This window comes from Chlorocebus sabaeus, chromosome 1, assembly GCF_047675955.1.
Source record: "Chlorocebus sabaeus isolate Y175 chromosome 1, mChlSab1.0.hap1, whole genome shotgun sequence".
Lineage (NCBI taxonomy): Eukaryota > Metazoa > Chordata > Mammalia > Primates > Cercopithecidae > Chlorocebus > Chlorocebus sabaeus.
Window position 1 is genome coordinate 91,692,271 of NC_132904.1, and position 19,533 is coordinate 91,711,803.

General features: G+C 40.5%; 1 protein-coding gene across 1 annotated transcript in view; it reads left to right on the forward strand.

The window, feature by feature from the left end:
- ENDOD1 (endonuclease domain containing 1) overlaps window positions 1-18,946 on the forward strand; it is a 44,734-nt gene extending 25,788 nt beyond the window's left edge. Inside the window, exon 2 of the mRNA XM_008020595.3 lies at window positions 13,049-18,946. Coding sequence (XP_008018786.3) covers window positions 13,049-14,251 — 1,203 coding nt within the window. The 3' untranslated portion in view covers window positions 14,252-18,946. The remainder of the gene's footprint in view (window positions 1-13,048) is intronic.
- The last annotated feature ends 587 nt before the right edge of the window (window positions 18,947-19,533 follow it).

The following is a 19,533-nucleotide window of genomic DNA, read 5'->3' on the forward strand; positions in this document are numbered from 1 at the left end:
GAAGTCAGGTAATATGATTCCTCCAGTTTTGTTCATTTTACTTAGGATAGCTTTGGCTATTCTGGGTCTTTTGTGGCTACATGTAGATTTTAGGATTGTTTCTTCTGTTTCTGTGAAGAATGTCATTGGTATTTTGATAGGGATTGCACTGAATCTGTAGATTGCTTTGGGTAGTATAGACATTTGAACAATACTGATTCTTCTATGAACGTGGAATATTTTTCCTTTTTTCTGTGTGTCCTATTTGATTTCTTTCATTAGTGTTTTATATTTTTCATTATACAGATCTTTTACTTCTTTGGTTCAGTTAAATCCTAGGTATTTACTTTGATTTGTGGCTATTTTAAATGGAATTACTTTTCTATTCCTTTTTCTGATTATTCACTGTTGGCATATAGAAATGCGACTAACTTTTTGTAGTCGATTTTGGGTCCTGCAACTTAACTGAATTTGTTTATCAGTTCTACTAGGTTTTTTGTGCAGTCTTTAGGTTTTTAATATGAGATTATATCATCTGCAAACAAGGGTAATTTGACTTCTTCCTTTCCACTTTGAATGCCCTTTCTTTCTTTCTCTTCTCTGATTGCTCTAGCTAGGACTTCCTAGCTGTGTTGCATAATGATGGTGAAAGTGGGCATCCTTGCCATGTTTCATATCTTACAGGAAAGACTTTCAGTTTTTCCCCATTCAATATGATCCTAGCTGTGGGTCTCTTATATATGTGTTTAATTATGTTGAGGTATGTTCCTTCTATCCCCACTTTTTTGAGGGGTTTCGTCATGAAGGGATGTTGAATTTTATCAAATGCTTTTGCATCATCAGTGGAGATGATATTAAGGTTTTTGTCCTTCATTCTGTCGACATGATGTGTCACATTGATTGATTTATGTATGTTGAACCATCCTTGCATCTCAGGAATAAATCCCAGTTGGTCATGATGAATGATCTTTTTAATGTATTATTGAATTTGGCTTGCTAATATTTTGTTGAGGATTTTTGCATCAATATTCATCAGAGATATTGGTCCCTGGTTTTCTTTTTGATGTGTCTTTGTCTGGTTTTGGTATCAGAGTAATACTGACCTCATAGAATGAGTTTGGAAGTATTCCCTTCTTCTCTGTTTTTTGGAATAGTTTGAGTAGGATTGGTATTTGTTCTTTAAATGCCTGGTAGAATTCAGCAGTGAAGTCATTAGGTCTCAGGATTTTCTTTACTGGGAGACTTTTTATTACAGCTTTGATCTCATTACTTGTTATTGGTCTGTTCAGGTTTTGGATTTCTTCCTTGTTCCATTTTGGTTGGTTGTATGTGCCTAGGAATTTGTCCATTTCTTCCACATTTTCCAATTTATTGGCATACAGTTGCTCATAGTAGCCACTTATAGTAGATACTTTAAATTTCTGTAGTATCAGTTGTAATGTCTCCTTTTCCATCTCTGATTTTCTTTATTTGGGTCTTCTCTCTTTTTCTCTTAGTTGCTCTGGCTAAAGGTTTGTCAGTTTTGTTTAACTTTTAAAAATATTAACTTTTTGTTTCATTGATCTTTTGTATTGTTTTCTACATTTCAATTTCATTTATTTCTGCTCTGATCTTTATTATTTCTTTTCTTCTGCTAATTTTGGGCTTGGCTTGCTCTTGCCTGTCTAATTCTTTAAGATGCAACATTATGCTGTTTATTTGACATTTTTCTATTTTTCTGTTGTAGGTGCTTATACCTATAAACTTCCCTCTTAGTACTGCTTTTGCTGTATCCCATAGGTTTTGTTTTGTTGTGGTTCCATTATTATTTGTTTCAAGAAATTTTTCAACTTCCTTCTTAATTTTGTCATTGACCCACTGGTCATTCAGGAGCATACTGTTTAATTTCCATGTATTTGTATAGTTTCCAAAATTCCTCTTGTTATTGATTTCTGTTTCATTGTCTTCAGAGAAGATGCTTGCTATTATTTCAGTTTTTAAAATGTTTTCAGCTATGTTTTGTGACCTAACATATGGTGTATCATTAAGAATGATTCATATACTGAGGAAAATAATAGGATTAAATACCTATTAGATCCATTTATAATGCAGATTAAGTCTGATGTTTCCTTGTCTTTGATTTTCTCTCTAGAAAATCTGTCCAATGCTGAAAGTGGTGTGTAGAAATCTTTAGCTATTGTCATACTGAGGTGCATCTCTCTCTTTAGCTCTAATAGTATTTGCATTATAGGCTGGATGCAGTGGCTCATGCCTGTAATCCCAGCACTTTGGGAGGCCGAGGCAGGCAGATCACCTCAGGTCAGGAGTTCCAGACCAGCCTGGCTGACATGGCAAAAACCTGTCTCTACCAAAAGTACAAAAATTAGCCAAGTGTGGTGGCACGTGCCTGTAATCCCAGCTACTTGGGAGGCTGAGGCAGGAGAATCACTTGAACCCGGGAGGCTGAGGTTGCAGTAAGCTGAGATTGCACCACTGTACTCCAGCCTGGGCAACAGAGCGAGACCCTGTCTCAAAAAAAAAAAAAAAAAAAAATTGCGCTCTATATCTGGGTGCTCCAATGTTGGTTGCCTATATATTTATAATTTTTATATCCTCTCACTGAATTGACCCCTTTATCGTATATAATAACCTTCTTTGTCTCTTCTTATAATATTTGTCCTGAAATCTATGTTGTCTGGTATAAGTATAGTGACTCCTGCTCTCTTTCGATTTCCATTTACGTGGAATATCTTTTTCCATGCTTTGTTAGCATGGAAAAGACACAGTCTATGTGTGTCTTTATGGGTGAAGCATGTTTCTAGTAGGTAACTGATCAATGGGTTTTGTTTTTTCATCCATTCTGCCCATTTGTGTCTTTTGATTGGATAATTTAGTCCATTTACATTCAATGTTATTATTGATAAGTAAGGACTTACCCCTGCCATTTTGTTGTTTTCTGGTTGTCTTGTGGTCATCTCTTTCTTCTTTCCTTTCTTCCTGTCTTCCTTTTAGTGAAAGTGATTTTCTCTGGGGATATGTTTTAGTTTCTTGCTTTTTATTTTTTGTGTATCTGTTGTATATTTTTTGGTTTGAGGTTACCATGAGGCTTGCAAATACTATCATTATTTTAAGCTGATAAAAATTTAATGCTGTTTGCATAAGTGAACAGAATAACATGCAAAAAGAAAACTAATAAAAACCCTACACCTTAAGTTCATTCCCCTACTTTTTCACTTTTTGTTGTTTCTATTTATATCTTATTGTACTGTCTGTGTCCTGGAAAGTTGTTGCATAAGCAAACAGATAAACAAGCAAAAAGCAAACTAATAAAAACTCTACACCTTAACTCGATTCCCCCACTTTTTCACTTTTTGTTGTTTCTGTTTATGTGTTATTGTACTGTCTGTCTCCTAGAAAATTGTTGTAGTTACAATTTTTGATTGGTTCATCATTTAGTTTTTCTACTTAAGATAAGAGTAGTTTACACACCACAGTTCCAATGTTACAATATTCTGTGCAGTTACTATTACCAGTGAGTTTTGCACCTTCACATGATTACTTATTGCTCATTTAACATCCTTTTCTTTCTGATTGAAGTACTCCCTCTGGCATTTCTTGTAGAACTGGCCTGGTGTTGATAAAATCTCTCAGCTTTTGTTTGTCTGGGAAAGTCGTTATTTCTTCTTCATGTATGAAGGTAATTTTACTGATGTACTACTCTAGGGTAATAGTTTCTTTCCTTCAGCACTCTAAATATGGAATGCCACTCTTCCCTGGCCTATAAGGTTTCCATTGATGAAAAGTCTGTTAACAGGCATATTGGAGCTCCATTGTGTTTTATGTTTCTTTTCTCTTGATGCTTTTAGGATTCTTTCTTTATTGTTGACCTTTGGAAGTTTGGATTAAATCTCTTGGTCTTCTTTGGGTTAAATCTGCTTAGTGTTCTGTAACCTTCTTGTACTTGGATATTGATATCTTTCTCTAGGTTTGGGAAGTTCTCTGTTATTATCCCTTTGAATAAGCTCTCTACTTCTATCTCTTGCTCTACATCCTCTTTAAGGCCAGGAATTCTTAGATTTGCCCCATTGAGGCTATTTTCTAGATCTTGTAGGTGTGCTTCATTTTTAAAATTCTTTTTCTTTTGTCTCTTGTGACTATGTATTTTCAAATAGCCTGTCTTTAAGTTCACTAATTTTCTTCTGTTTGATCAGTTCTGCTATTAAAAAGCTCTGATGCATTCTTCAGTATGTCAATTGCATTTTTCAGCTCCAGAATGCCTGCTTAATTCTTTTTAATGATTTCAATCTCATTTTTAAATTTATCTGATAGAACTCTGAATTCCTTCCCTGTGTTATCATGAATTTCTTTGAGTTTCCTCAACACATCTATTTTGAATTTTGTCTGAAAAGTCACATATCTCTGTTTCTCCAGGATTGGTCCCTGGTTCTTTATTTAGTTTATTTGATGAGGTGATGTTTTCCTGGATGGTCTTGATACTTGTAGATGTTTGCCTGTGTCTGGGCATTGAAGAGTTAGGTATTTATTGTAGTCTTCTCAGACTGGGCTTGCTTGTACCCATCCTTCTTGGAAGGCTTTCTAGAGATATGAAAGGACTTGGGTGTTGTGATCTATGCAGCATCTGCTTTAGGCGGCATCCCAAGTCCAGTAACACTGTGGTTCTTGCAGACTCATAGTGGTACCACTTTGGTGGTCTGGGGATAAGATCAGAAAGAATTCTCTGGGTTACCGGGCAGAGTCTTTTGTTCTCTTCTTTTATTTTCTCTCAAACAGACAGAGTCTCTCTCTCTGGTCTGAGGCACTTGGAGTTGGGGATGGAGTGACACAAGCACCCCTGTGGCTGCCACCACTGGGACTGTGCTGAGCCAGACCTGAAGCCAGCACAGTACTTGGTTCACCCACAGCCTGCTGTAACCACTCCCTGGCTACTGCCTATGTTTGCTCAAGGACATTGGGCTCCACAATTAGCAGGTGGCAAATCCAGCCAAGCCTGTGTCATTTCATTCAGGGCAGTGAGTTCCCCCAGGCCCTGGGCATGTCCAGAGGTGCCATCTGGGAGCCAGGGACTAGAGTCAAAAACCTTAGAAGTCTACCTGGTATTCTAGTCTACTGCAGCTGAGCTGGCATTCCAGCCACAAAAATGCAGTCCTTCTCACTCTTCCCTCCCCTTTCCAAAGGCAGAGGAGCCTTACCCTGTGGGCTCTGACACTGCCACCACAGTCTTTCGGGGAGTACTGCCAGAATACCACTGCCAGTGTTCCCTCACAGTCTCTTAAGTCAGTTTGTAGCAAATGTTGCTTGGCCTGGGACTTAACCTTTGAGGGCAGTGGGCTCCCCTCTGACCCAGAGCAGGTCCAGAAATGCCATCCAAGAGTCCAGTCCTGGAATCGGGGGCCCCAAGAGCCCACTTGATGCCCTCTGTGGCTGAGCTGATACCCGAGGTGCATGATAGAGTCCTCTTTACTTTTTCCTCCACTTTTCTTGGGCAGAAGAAGTCTCTCCCTGTGGCCATCACAGCTGGTGTTGCGCTGCATCTCACCTGAAGCCAGCAAGTCTCAGAGTCTCATCTAAGGCCCGTGACATGCTTACCTAGGTATTGCTGCTGATTATTAAGGGCCCCAAAGCTCTTCAGTTAGCAGGTGATGAATCCTGCCAGGACTAGGTCCTTCACTTTAAGACAACAGGTTTTCTTCTGGCCCAGTGTGTCTAGAAATGTCATCCGGGAGCTCGGGCCTAGAAAGGTGGCCTCACAACTCGGACCAGTGCCCTATCCTGCTACGGCTGAGCTGGTATCCAAAATGCAAGACAAAGCTCTTTCCACTCTTCTCTCTCCACTTCTCAAGCAAAAGGAAGAGGTCTCTTTTGGAGCTGTAAACTGTGCAACCTGGGGTTAGGGGAGGAGTGATGCCAGCACTCCCTTAGCCGCCTTGACTGGTGTCTCAGTGGATCACATGCCCCCTAGATCACTGGTTCTGGGCCCAGTACAGCACTAGGACTCACCTAGGAGTTGCAGTCCCTGTGGCCTAGACTGCCTTTCAAGTTTATTTAAGGCCTACGGCAGTTTAGCCCACAGTGGCGAGGCTTGTGGAAAGTCAAGTGCCAGCCACGGGGATTGGCAGCTTTTCTCTGGCTAGGGCTGGTTTAATGCTGTCCCTTCGTGGGAAGGCAGCAGCTGAGTTTGGTCCAGTTTTGCTTCCTGCTATGTAACAAGGGCAGCACTGAGTTCAGTGCCTCACAGTTGCTGTACTCCCCTCTCCCTAGTTCCTAGAATTGCTCTCTGCACCATGCCAGTGCTGCTGTGGGATGCTAGAGGGGTGGTGGTGATTCAAGATTGTTTTTCCTATGTCTTTAGTGCCTCTTTTAGTGATATGAAGTTAAGACTAGGTACTGTGAGTGCTTACCTGATTTTTGGTTCTTATGAAGGTAGTTTTTTGTGTAGATACTTGTTAAATTGGTGTCCTTATGGGGGAATGATCAGTGGAGCCTTCTATTCTGTCATCTTGCTGTGCTCCCTCTTCATTTTCTTCTTCAGTGACTGAATCTCAATGTGCCTCAGTTTCCTCACCTGTCTTGTATGTGGTAGTAATAATACATAGTTGTTGCAAGTTTAAATGAGAGGATAGTTAGCCAGCCCCTTTCTGATGTATTAATAATACATATGGAGCTCATAGAAGAATGTTTGGCATACAGTGCTTAATACGTGATGGTTGTTGTTGTTATTTTCAGTTTCAATGCTTCCTCCTGCAGTGCCAGTCATTGGTAATATAGGCTTAACAAATATTGTTGAATGGATGAATGTTTCCCCTCCAAAACTCTTTTCAATTTTTCATTGTTTTCCTTACATGCATATTATCATAAAAATTTAGTTTCCCCTCATTTAATTCTGAAACAAACAAACAAACAAACCACCTATGGATTTAAATAGGTTTTACTGTCTGACACAAGGAAACAGACCAGCTCTTTGAGATAAATTTTTTTCTTGATACTAGATTTCAAAAGGAATTTATTATAAGATTATTTATGGTGCAGGAGGCTAGTAGAGCGAAGACAGCTCATTTTTCTAAAACCTACTTAACATGTTGAGATTAGAAAGAAATTTTTCCATTAAATACAGGAACTGTATCAAATTACATTGACAGTCCAGGGGGATTAGGACAGCTGGGAGGTGGAAAAGACAGAGCTTTGTGTGTTCCCCTATATCTAGAGATTCCAGTGGGATACTAAAGAGGAAGGTCAGTGGTGTGTGCAAATGGGCAGGTATAATTCAGAAATTGCCATCTGAAATAACCTCTTACATCATAGGTTTATTTTTGTCTTTAGGGAGCAGTGTTGTCAGTAATTTACTATAATTGCAGTAACCAGATCATTAAACCATGTCTGTAGAGAGCATGGAAAAATACAGCTGCCCTTTAAGTGACAATGTATCAAAGAATATACTGAGACTATTTTATCAAATAGTATTACTATTGTTATTTTTCTTTTTTTTCTTTTTTTCATTTTTTGAGACAGAGTCTTGCTCTGTCATCCAGGCTGGAGTACAATGGCGTGATCTCAGCTATTGCAACCTCCACCTCCCTGAGTTCAAGCCATTCTCATGCCTCAGCCTCCCAAGTAACTGGGACTACAGGCACATGCCACCATGCCTGGGTTTTTTTTGTTTGTTTGCTTTGCGCTTTTTTTTTTTGTATTTGTAGTAGAAACAGGATTTCACCATGTTGGCCAGGCTGGTCTTGAACTCTTGACCTAAAGTGACCAAGTTCCAACCACTCAGCCTCCCAAAGTGCTGGGTTTATAGGTGTGAGCCACAATGCCTGGCCTATTACTATTTTTAATACAGTTTCCTATAGATGAAGTGGGCATTTAAGTTACACACGTGTGCGTGTGCATGTGCGCGCACGCACACACACACACACACTTTGGCATGCCTTCAGAAAATGAGAACCTACCAAGACATACTTAGTTGTTTTGTAGAGTTAAGTGAGCATGGTAATGATGGGGGCTGGTATACTGATTTTATTTAGATTTTTCACATGATTCTTCAACAAAAGCTATTAAAACATGAGTCATCTTTGTATCAGAAGAAAGTTTTGTCGTTGGTTAAAAAGCTGGTCTTAAACAGGGAGATAGCATAGTGGGCTCATGGGCATTTCCCTCAGTGGAAATCAGTTAGCATGGTATTAAGTGGTCCTAGGGGCAGGGCGCTGTGGCTCACGCCTGTAATCCCAGCACTTTGGGAGGCCGAGGTGGGCAGACCACTTGAGGTCAGGAGTTCGAGACCAGCCTGGCCAACATGGTGAAACCCCATCTCTACTAAAAATACAAAAATTAGCTGGGTGTGGTGGCATGCACCTGTAATCCCAGCTACTCCGGAGGCTAAGGAAGGAGAATTGCTTGAACCTGGGAGGCGGAGGTTGCAGTGAGTCAATATCAGGCCACTGCACTCCAGCCTGAGCAACAGAGCAAGACTCCGTCTCAAATAAAAATAAAAATAAAAAGTCCTAGGATTTAATATATTTTTCTAAATGATATGTTAAAGTGACTTCATAATGTAATGTCCAGTTTTTTTGACAACTCCAAGTTGCAAAAGATAAAATTGACGGAAATGAATTTCAGGGAGATAGAAATACTTGCATGAACAGACAAAAGAGCTGTGGATAGTAGTTAATACAAAGGAATTGGTAAGGAAACAGGATCAGATTGTTTACAAAGTAGCCAATGTGATTTAGGAAAGGCTGAGAGTCCCTGTAGCCTATTGTTAGCGAGAAGCTTCAGCGTATATAATTCTTGTTACCATCAGTAAAAGTGTTGAAAAATACTGTCCTACTCATACCAAACATTGATTCAGAAGGTGGTATAAATACCAAAAAAAAAAAAAAAAAAAGAAAGAAATTTAAGCAAAGCAGATACATGTTGGGATGATAAATCTATAATGAGTTATAAAAGGAAACAAGGCTTGCTTTAGGAGAAACGTTTTAAACCTGAGACAACGGAGAAAACATCTGGTCAACTGAGCAGATGTGGAATTCCTTTCCTCACACCGCAAACACATAGAATATTAGATACAATGTATCATTTTTCTGACTGGGTGTGGTGGTTCCATATTTGCTCTGCTTTCTCCATGTGAAAAGCCTGAACTGAGAAAATAACTCAGAAGCTGGCCCCAATTCATAGAATTCTGTAGGGGCCTGGCAGGGGCAACTTCGAAAGCAATCCTATTGGGTTTTGGTTGTTTTGGGTTTTTTTTTTTTTTTTTTTTTTTTTTGACAAAATACCATGGACCTCTCATGAGATAAACTCATCAGCAGAAATTGTGCAAAGTACTTAGCTATACACACTCCTTGAAGTCAACCAGTAGAAGCAACAAAATAAACTGAAAACCAAATAGAGAAATCTTAAAGGAACTTTAAAAATCAATGTCTAAACTATTAAAAGATAAAAAAGGATTTCCCAAGAGAGAGAGAAAAAAAGGAGAATTTGAAATAAAACAATGGATGTGCTAGAAAAAAAATCATTGAAATGGAAAAAGCTCCATTCCTGCTACTAATTATTGGAATACTGGAAAATTTTCTTCATCACTCTGTGTCTTGGTTTCCCTATCTGTAAAATAAAGTAAAAATGCTTCCATATAATGTTATATTGAAAGCATTAAATTGTTAGTTAAAAAATACTAGTCTCCAATCCATCTCCCCATCACTATATAGGTATAGTAGTAGCCAGATATTCTGTCTCAATTTTAAACACTATGTTCTATCTTGTCATCAAACTGTAGAACCAGATTTGGAGTTCATAGGAATATAGTAAACATGAATATGAAGTTCTGAAGAAAGCAGGGGAAGGGGAGGGAAGATGTGCCCAAAGCTGCCAGTATTTCTGGAGCATATGATTTAGTTACTGCTTTGCCTTGGAAGGCCCAGGGCAGTGGGGTGCACAGGACCCAGTGTAGAATTGGGCCATGGTCTTCCCAGCCACCTTGGTTCCATCCTGGCTTATTTCTCATGTAAGTGTATGGGAAATTTCCCTGTGGAGTTGGGCAGAAAAGGCCTTACCTGGTTGTCAGGTGCAAAGCTGTGGCTGAAATCTGAAGCCCTGTGAACTCAAGTGATCTAAGAGGATGCTGAAACACCCAGCTTAGTCTCCTCTGATCGCAGCACTGGAAGACCATGCATAGCAGTTGGGGAGTGAATCAACCCCCACAGTCTTTTATAAGTCCATTGTAAGTCCTGGTTTTTGCTTAGCAACGGGACACTTTGTCTCTTACACATGCATGCACATTCTCTCTCATTTGCTTCCCTTTTTTTATCCTCTCCTGTTCTCCTTCTGCCTCTTTCTTTTGCCTCCTCCCCTTCCTCATCCAAGTCCCTCTTCTCTGCTCATTTTTTAGGCCTTCATCAACCCCTGTAGGCACGTTTCACTCTTGGGTGGCTCTTGGGCTGAAGACACTCCAGCATTTTCCTACAATGCTCTGCCACAGGGTTATCAATTCAAAAACAATATTTAGTTTCCCTAGAAGGAATGAAGGCACTGCACCAGGTTAAATGCATACAAAATGCCCCAGTAACCATGGAGAAATGTGCATCTTAAAACCCCGACATTACACCCAAATCTTTGTAGATCTTGGCTCTGCTATATCATGCTCTTATGATTAAAAAATGAGGCTGATGTTTCCCTGGGATGTATCTTTCAGATATAAGAGAGCAGAGACAGCAGCTTAACCAAGTGAATGAGCTTCTTATCTCTATGCTACAAGGGATGTGGTAGCAGTGAAGAGCACCCAGGATCATTGCTCCTTCTAAGAATGGGGGAAGGCATGGAGTGAATGAGTAGGGTCAGCCGATAGATTACTCCATTAGGTCTCAGCAAATATACCAAGTTGTTTATCCATTGCCCTCAATACCCCTACGCATACCTGCAAGAGAGTGTCTTCATTTGCCATTGCAGAGCCAGAGAGAAGCACAGTTGGACTGCCCTCAGACTAGAGGTATAACACAATTCCTATGGTTTTGACTCTCCTTGGGGTTTATTTTATATTTAGTGAGTAGCACCAATTTTAGAGAATCAGTTACCAATAATTTACTCATTTTAATTAGGTTTGCATTTTTTTATTTCCTTTTGAAAGTAGCACATATTATGGGTTGATGTGGGTAGCGAGGTACGAGGAGAGAAACAAGAAAATAGAGGAAAAAATATGACTTGCATCCCCAGGAATCAAACAACCATGTTGACATGTCGTATGTTTATTTTCAAAATGTTTCCTTACATACTTGAAGGCTTTTAAAAAGTGATTATTTAATTTTATATCCTGCCCTTCCTTTTCAACGTTATAGCATATATTTTCTCATCATTACGAACCGCTTTATAATTGTAAGTGCTTTTTAATGATTGTTTTTGAGATGGGGTGTCACTCCCTTACTCAGGTTGGAGTGCAGTTGCGCAGTCTCTGCTTACTGCATCCTCTACTTCCCAGGCTCAAGCGATTCTGCCACCTCAGCCTCCTGAGTAGCTGGGACCACAGGTGTGTACCACCATGCCCAGCTAATTTTTTGAATTTTTTTTTTATAGAAGTGGAGTTTCGCCATGTTGCCCAGGCTGGTCTCAAATGCCCGAGTTTAGGTGATCCACCTGCCTAGGCCTCTCAAAGTGCTGGGGTTACAGGCTTGAACCACCATGCCTGGCCATAATGGTTTTTAATGAGTTATTTCTTTGATGGATATAACATAATGTTATTTACAAAACCTTTCCCTGTTTTTGAAAATGTGGGATGGTTCCACTTGCTGCTCTTATAAATACTGCCGCCTCAGGGCATAAAGATTAACAAGAATGCCTTGAGATTCTATTATGCATCAGGCCTTGGGCTGGGTTCTGGGGGAATATACATGGTTCCTGATGTCAAGAATTTACAAGTTAGTTTGGGGGATAATGACATAATCCTAAATTAATCCTAAGCACTTTCCTTTTGTCCTTTCAGATAAGATGAAAATAATCATAAATAATATTGAATTTTTTGTAAAAGAAAGCAGAACCAAGAAAGGATGTATATATTGATTGCAATTAATATATAGCACATGTCTAGATTGACCAAGACAGAAAATGAATTGTTAATCATAGCAAATATAGGGGAGATTAAGTTCAAACAGCAACTGGTCTAATTTGAATTTTAGTTCTACCTGATAAATATCCAGTAACCAACACCAGACTGTACATTTCCCCCATGTAATTTAAATGCACTGATTAGAGTTGATTGTTTTTCATAAATCCGAAAATGTATAAACATTCATTAGGAACATGTGCATTCAGTTGCAACCAATATTGGTGGCTGATTAACTGAGTTGCAGTTCTAACTTTATTGGCCAGTTGAGATCTACTCCCCCCTTGTTTTTTTTTTTTATAATTACTTTGAAGTTCATGGAAAAGTATTCCAAAAGAGAATTATGAAGTTCATGAAACTACAATATTTTTTGTTTGTTTGTTTTGAGACAGAGTCTTGCTCTGTTGCCCAGGCTGGAGTTAAAATAGTACAATCTTGGCTCACTGTAACCTCTGCTTCCCTGGTTCAAGTGATTCTCCTGCCTCAGCCTCCCAAGTAGCTGGGATTACAGGCACCCATCACCACATCCAGCTAATTTTTGTATTTTTAGTAGAGATGGGGTTTCACCATGTTGGCCAGGCTTGTCTCAAACTCCTGACCTCAGGTGATCCACCCGCTTCAGCCTCCTGAAGTGCTGGGATTACAAGCATGAGCCACCGCACCTGGCCCCAGACTACAGCAGATTTTAAAAAGAACATTACGATGGTGGGGGTGTGTGTGTGAGTGAAGGGGTGTTACTGTAGAGCAGGGTGGGGTAAACACAGGTAATAGACTAGGAAACAGCCTATCTGAAAGATGCTTTGAAACACCAGGATTTTGGTATATTAGAATGAAGTGTGCATGTGCCAGAGAACCATGTCCTTCCAAACTCAAGCATTTGAAGTAATAGACCAGTGGGGACTTCTCCAGAGTCTGGGCAGGATGATTCTAGTGCTGCCTCTGTGCTGTAAGCAGGGATACATCTCACCACTTGTTTTCTTCTTTCAGATCGATGACCCCAACAGCAACCTTGAGGAGGCGATTAATGAGGCAGAGGCCATCACCTCTGTGAACAGCCTGGGAAGCAAGCAAGCCTTGAATACAGATTACCTTGATTCTGATTACCAAAGAGGACAGCTATACCCGTTCTCCCTTAGCAGTGATCTCCAGGTGGCCACATTTACTCTCACAAATTCAGCCCCAATGACTCAGTCCTTCCAGGAACGGTGGTACGTGAATCTCCACAGCCTAATGGACCGGGCTTTGACCCCACAGTGTGGCAGTGGGGAAGACCTATATATCCTCACAGGCACAGTGCCCTCAGACTACAGAGTTAAAGACAAAGTGGCAGTCCCTGAGTTTGTTTGGCTGGCGGCCTGTTGTGCTGTCCCTGGAGGTGGCTGGGCCATGGGCTTTGTCAAGCACACCCGGGACAGTGACATCATAGAAGATGTGATGGTAAAAGATCTTCAGAAACTGCTTCCATTTAACCCTCAGCTGTTTCAGAACAACTGTGGTGAAACTGAGCAAGACACAGAGAAAATGAAAAAAATCCTGGAAGTGGTTAACCAAGTCCAGGATGAAGAACGAATGGTGCAATCTCAAAAGACTTCTAGTCCCCTCTCTAGCACCAGGAGCAAGAGGTCTGCTCCGTTGCCTCCAGAGGCATCTGAGGGAAGTAGTAGCTTTTTGGGAAAACTCATGGGCTTCATTGCTACCCCATTCATCAAGCTTTTTCAATTAATTTATTACCTTGTGGTAGCAATCCTGAAGAACATTGTCTATCTCCTGTGGTGTGTTACCAAGCAGGTGATTAATGGCATAGAAAGTTGCCTTTACCGCCTGGGGTCAGCCACCATCTCATACTTCATGGCCATTGGGGAAGAGTTGGTGAGCATTCCCTGGAAGGTGCTGAAGGTTGTGGCCAAAGTCATCAGGGCTATTCTCCGGATCCTTTGTTGTCTGCTGAAGGCCATTTGCCGAGTTCTGAGCATCCCTGTCCGTGTCCTTGTGGATGTGGCCACTTTCCCTATGTATACCATGGGCGCTATTCCAATTGTATGCAAGGACATTGCACTGGGCCTTGGTGGCACTGTCTCACTGCTCTTTGACACTGCTTTTGGTACTCTGGGTGGCCTATTTCAGGTTGTTTTTAGTGTCTGCAAGCGGATTGGCTACAAGGTTACTTTTGACAATTCTGGGGAGTTATAAACTCAAAAAACTAATAGTATCCAGTCACAGTGAATTTGAAAGCTGGAATATTTTGTCTTTACAATGGGTTTCTGTTCACTGTCAGTTATCATTATATTTTGGCCTTTGGTGGGGAGGTCTGCTTGTTTTTGCAAAAGAAGATGGCAGAATTTAGACTTGACAGAGGAGAAATGCTCAGGGTGAGATTAGGTGTAGTAATCTGCTGTTTACCTCCAGTTATGTGTGCAAACTCCCAAGCCACTAATAACTTCAGTTATGCACTCTGACATAGATGACCACCTGAAACGCACTGGTATTTATTTCTGATGATTAAAAATTACAGGGGAGGGAAGAATTAGAAAAAGAACAACTTTAAACCAAAGGTGTCTGAGAAAAGGACAAAGGGAGCTTGTTCTTCCCATTGCTTTTTGTGATTTAAGGCAAAACAGATAAAAACAAATTCTGCAGCCAATTTCTCAGCATTTGCTTATCTTTCTCCCCAATTTAACGGGCCTTGGTGGGATGCAGATAATGCCTCTCTGTTGAAATGACCTTGTGGGGATGTAGAATTTTCTGTCTCTCTTAGCTTTTCTTGGCTCTCAAGGATATGTACAGTTTTCATTTTCTCCAAAGTTGAATTTTGCTACATTTTTCTTTTAGGTAATTATAAGCACTTTTTAAAAAATCATTTTTAGGTCATGGTAAGCGTTTTATGCCAAATGTGGCGTAACAGAGTTTGAATTGAAGGGCAAAGTTTTTTTTTTTTTTTATTTTGCACCTTGAATAGTATAATACAGTCCTCTCAGGTGAAAAGAAGAGCAGAGAAGGTGGACAGCCCTGCTCTTAGTAGGTGCTGCAGATCCAAGGACATCTTTTGCCCAGCTTGGATTAACTTGACGTCTATCCCTGCCTGACAAGGTTGAACTGAAAGATCCATATGTTAAGCTAACATGAAAATTCATATTCTGCAACATACTAGATTTTTCTAATGCATTGAGTAAGTACCTAGTACAGTAAAAATACTCTTACTTATGTCCCTAAATGGTGGTTTTGGTACAACTATATAGAAAAGAGCCACAAAATAAAGATAAAAATTATTCTGGCCATCTCTGAAAAAAATGTATAAAATATTTAAGAATAATTATATCTTAGGAAATTATTTTTATAGTGTGTCTGAGGCTACAAACATAACTCCCCCATTAATACAAGTGAAATGTGAGAGTTCATTCTCAAAATTTTTTTGATCAAGCACTTGTCATTTTAAATCTTGTGCTAAAAAATGTAATAAGAGGGACCAAACTTTGCTTCCCACAATTGGGATGGAATCGTCTGGATTTTTCTGAATGTTTTAAAGAATTGCTGAGAGGTAGGAAACAGCCAAGTATGAAATACTGATCTTGGAGCTACAGCCCAGGATCAATAAGAAAGTTATATGCAAAAGTTCGGGGTCCCAACAAGGAGAGAACATGTCAGCCATTTGCATGGGGTCGATGAATGAGAAACATGAGCGTAGCAAGAGTTACATTTTGCAGAAAAATAGCAGAGTCACACCCAGAGTAGAACAGCAGCCAGCAAGCTGCCATCCTGATCGATTTGTGGTGCAAGGTTAGGGAGTATGGGCACCACATGAGTCCATGCTAGGGAGATATGCACCAGGCTTATCTAAGAAACTTAAAGCAGTATTTTACCAACACTTGTCTTAGGGAGCATAAAGTTTGGATGTCCCTTTATTTCAGCAGTGTGAAGGTAAAGGGTGAGGGTTTGACTTGATACTGATTGGTCAAGAATCCTGCTGGATAAAGAAAAGGAATTTTAGAAGTGACCAGAGGGACAGTCCAGCCAAACTATTATTTGATAAGGAACCTGAGGCCCCTTAGTTTCATGGCTAACTGAGAGCAGATTAGGAGCCAACATTGTTTGCACATGTCCCATCACACCTGGGATGTCAGACATGGGAAGTTCGTGCTATTATTCAGCTGCCTCCCTGGACCATGGCAAGATTTCCTCATCCATCAAACAGACTCCAGGCCCTGACTAATCAGTTGGATTTGGCTTGTGTGATGAAAACAATTAGCCGTCCACGTACAACATTATGCTTACTGCATCCCAGGGAAACTTAATTCCCTCCTAGCACATATTTGCATACTGAAAGGCCCGAAAAGGGCATCCGTGGCAGCTTGAGCCCCTTAGCACCATGTAAGGAGCACAGCATCCAAATGGCTTCTTGAGAACCATTTGGGAATGTCTTCTTTTTCACATCCAATTGTTTAGTGTCTATTTATTCTTGCATGACCTGTTTTGAAATCTAAAAAGGGACAATAAAGCAAAAAGTATCAGTAAGGTTAGGTGGCTAAGACCCACTGCCCTGAGCTACTAGTGTGACTGTGCCCGTGGGTCTCTGGAACCATCTGCATTGGACCTGAAGCCACAGCAGGTGGCTGGACTGCTGCCCTGTTCCTAATGAGCTACGCTGGGCTTTCAGGTAGAGGCTGGGGTTGATGAACCCCAGCTCTGGCTTAAAGATCTTGCTGTGGCTCTGTTATGTTCTGAGGCCTTGGGATCAGCCTCTTCCTCATTATGGAGCTGATTTTCTAGTCTGTGGATCAGCTATGCCTTTGGACACTTCTCTTTTTCATTGTGCCTTTTGAACGTTGGCTTCTCACTCAGCATCAACCATTTCCACCTAAATGCAGACTAGGGAGTTGGGAGAAGGAACCAAAGTGCAGCACCCTACATTTATTCAGTCATTTGTATCTGTCAAACACGTATTTGGACATCAAGGTTGCAGAGATCAACAATGCATGGATTCCATCTTTGAGGAGTTCAAAGCCTAGTGGAGAGAACACATAATACAGTTGTATTTGTAACAAGTAAGTGCTGCAGTAAAGGTACTAATAGCATGTTCCTTGGAACAGAGGAAGAGAAACCACAAAACCATGGAAATTAGGGAAGCCTTTACAGAGGGTGTGACAAAACTCAATTTGACATTTTCAAGCTATGTACAACGCTGTGCACCTTGCAGATGCTCAATAAAGTAATTATTGACAACTTTTTAGCAGTTCTGTAAAATATCTAAAAGGGGAGAATCCTAATGGTTGAAATGAGGCTTGGGGACTGTGAATTTTTGCCATTTTCTTCTTGATCCACATTAATTCAAGCAGCTTCCAGTCATATCTGACTTTTGTTCGTTTCTTTAAATGTTTGCATCATACATGAGAAAACAGAGAAAAGTCCAGATTAGTGAAACAGGCCTTAGAACTATTTTTCAATGTTATTGCTCTGCAAAGTATTTGGGACAATAAGTGGTTTTGGTATCTTTCATAATTAAGCACCAAAGACTTACTGCTTCACTGAATCTGAATCGCAGAGAAAATTATAGAACCACTTTTATTTGTTTGTTTATTCATTTGGAAACTCCCACAGGGAGAGAAATTACAAGCAGTCTCTGATGGGGGCTGGTCCTCTCTGTGGCCTTTAGTAGGGTGATCCTCTAGGGTGGAGGTGGCAGTAATTCTTGGCTGCCTTCCCAGGGTGGGCAGCATCTTGCCCAAGCTCACCACAAAATGTGTTTTTTCAAATGTTACACTACAAGCAATATAGTGTGGACTGCTTGCCTTTCATTAATGGGTTCTCAGTCTTCCCATTGTCTCTCTCTCTAGGTATTTTCCCCCAGGTCATGGATTGATGTCTAACAACACTACACTCCAAGTCAATTTTTAAGCTTAAATTTCAACAAAGAAAGTGCTCATAACCACTTGTCATCCTCAGTTATCCACGGTGAGGAGGTGGATGTAAGATGACTTCCGGAGGTCAGTACTTCCTTGTGGTTAAGAGCCCACACTGCAGAGTCAAAATGATGTAGGCACAAATCCTGGCTTCCCCACTTATTGTGTGATCTTCGGCAAGTTACTCACCTCGGCTTTCTCATCTATACAATTATGAGTACCTACCTCAGAGGGTTGCATTAAATGAGTTAAATGAGCTTTAAATGAGTTAATGAACAGAAAGCATTCATCACTTACCATGCTTGGCACATGGTAAGTGCTCAGCAAATGTTAAATTGTTGTTGCCAGATCTGTGGTGGGCAATGATATTTACACTACTTGGACAAAATTGGTTTGATGGTGCCTTAGAGGTCAGGATGTTTCTAGATCAACGCTGTAAGAACCAGGATCAAAGTATGGTCTGGGAGTCAAAGTCATGAATGAAAATGAAACAAGCCAGAACCTCATCAGTGGTGTCCATGAATCTGAAGGTACAGGTGAGGGTTGGACCTGGAGTCTCAAAAGAGGAGGGTCAGAAAACTGAAACTCAACATGTGTCCAGCACTATTTATTCAATTTTATTTCATAATCAAGCCTCCAAAATCCAAACGCATTGTCAGCATCTGCTTTGAAGGTAAGCACTGCAGGTAGGATGAGGCAACCCAAAGATGGCATTGAGAAAGGGACAGAGCCTCTTGCACGCTGTGCCTAGTGAGTGTGGGTTGGTGGGGGAAAGGCAGGTGATCATTCTGGTACAGGGCCTTGGGGTTAACTAGTTTTAGTTGCCCTATGACGCTTTTGGGGAAGTCTTCAAACCTTTGTGAGATTTAATTCCTTATCTGTAAAATGTGGGTAATAAAAATATCACCCCATAGGGCTTTTGTAAAGATCAAGTGAAATCAGCTTTGTAAACTATCAACTATCATAAAAATATAAAGATTCATAATTATAAGTTTCCAAGGTTGGTCCTATTTCTTTAAAAATTGGTGCATACTTCCATTTTTTAAAAGGTGAGTAGATGTGAATAAAAATTAAAGTGGTTATTCAGAAAGCATAAATGGCTTAGTCAGAAATTGGGTTTGACAATAAATGTTGAACATTATGCCTTGGGAACTTAAGATCCTCAGAATGCTGCCTCATCCAACTTTAAGTCCTACTTTCTTAACACCCAATCAATCCCATTTTCAGCAGATTCCTCCACACACCTCATGTCCATTTGCTTTCCTCCTGTCTGGGTCGGCTGAATCATTGAAATGAGTAATAGGCACTGAAATGAAAGACACCGTATGAGTCTTGTAAAACCTGAAAAGAAACAAGTGTGAGACAGTGAACAGTCCTGGTGAGTCTCTGAGAACTGGCAGAAGCTGCCTAGACCGCCCCTGGCAGCCTGCACACTGAAGGCCAGCCCAGGCCTGCCACTGACATCTGTCCCTGAGAACATCAGACAGCAGCTTCTGGGCTTTAGTTTATTTAGGCTGTACCAAGTGTGTGTTTCTCCAGCATACGTGCTGATTTGGCATATCCAGATGTGTTATGTTT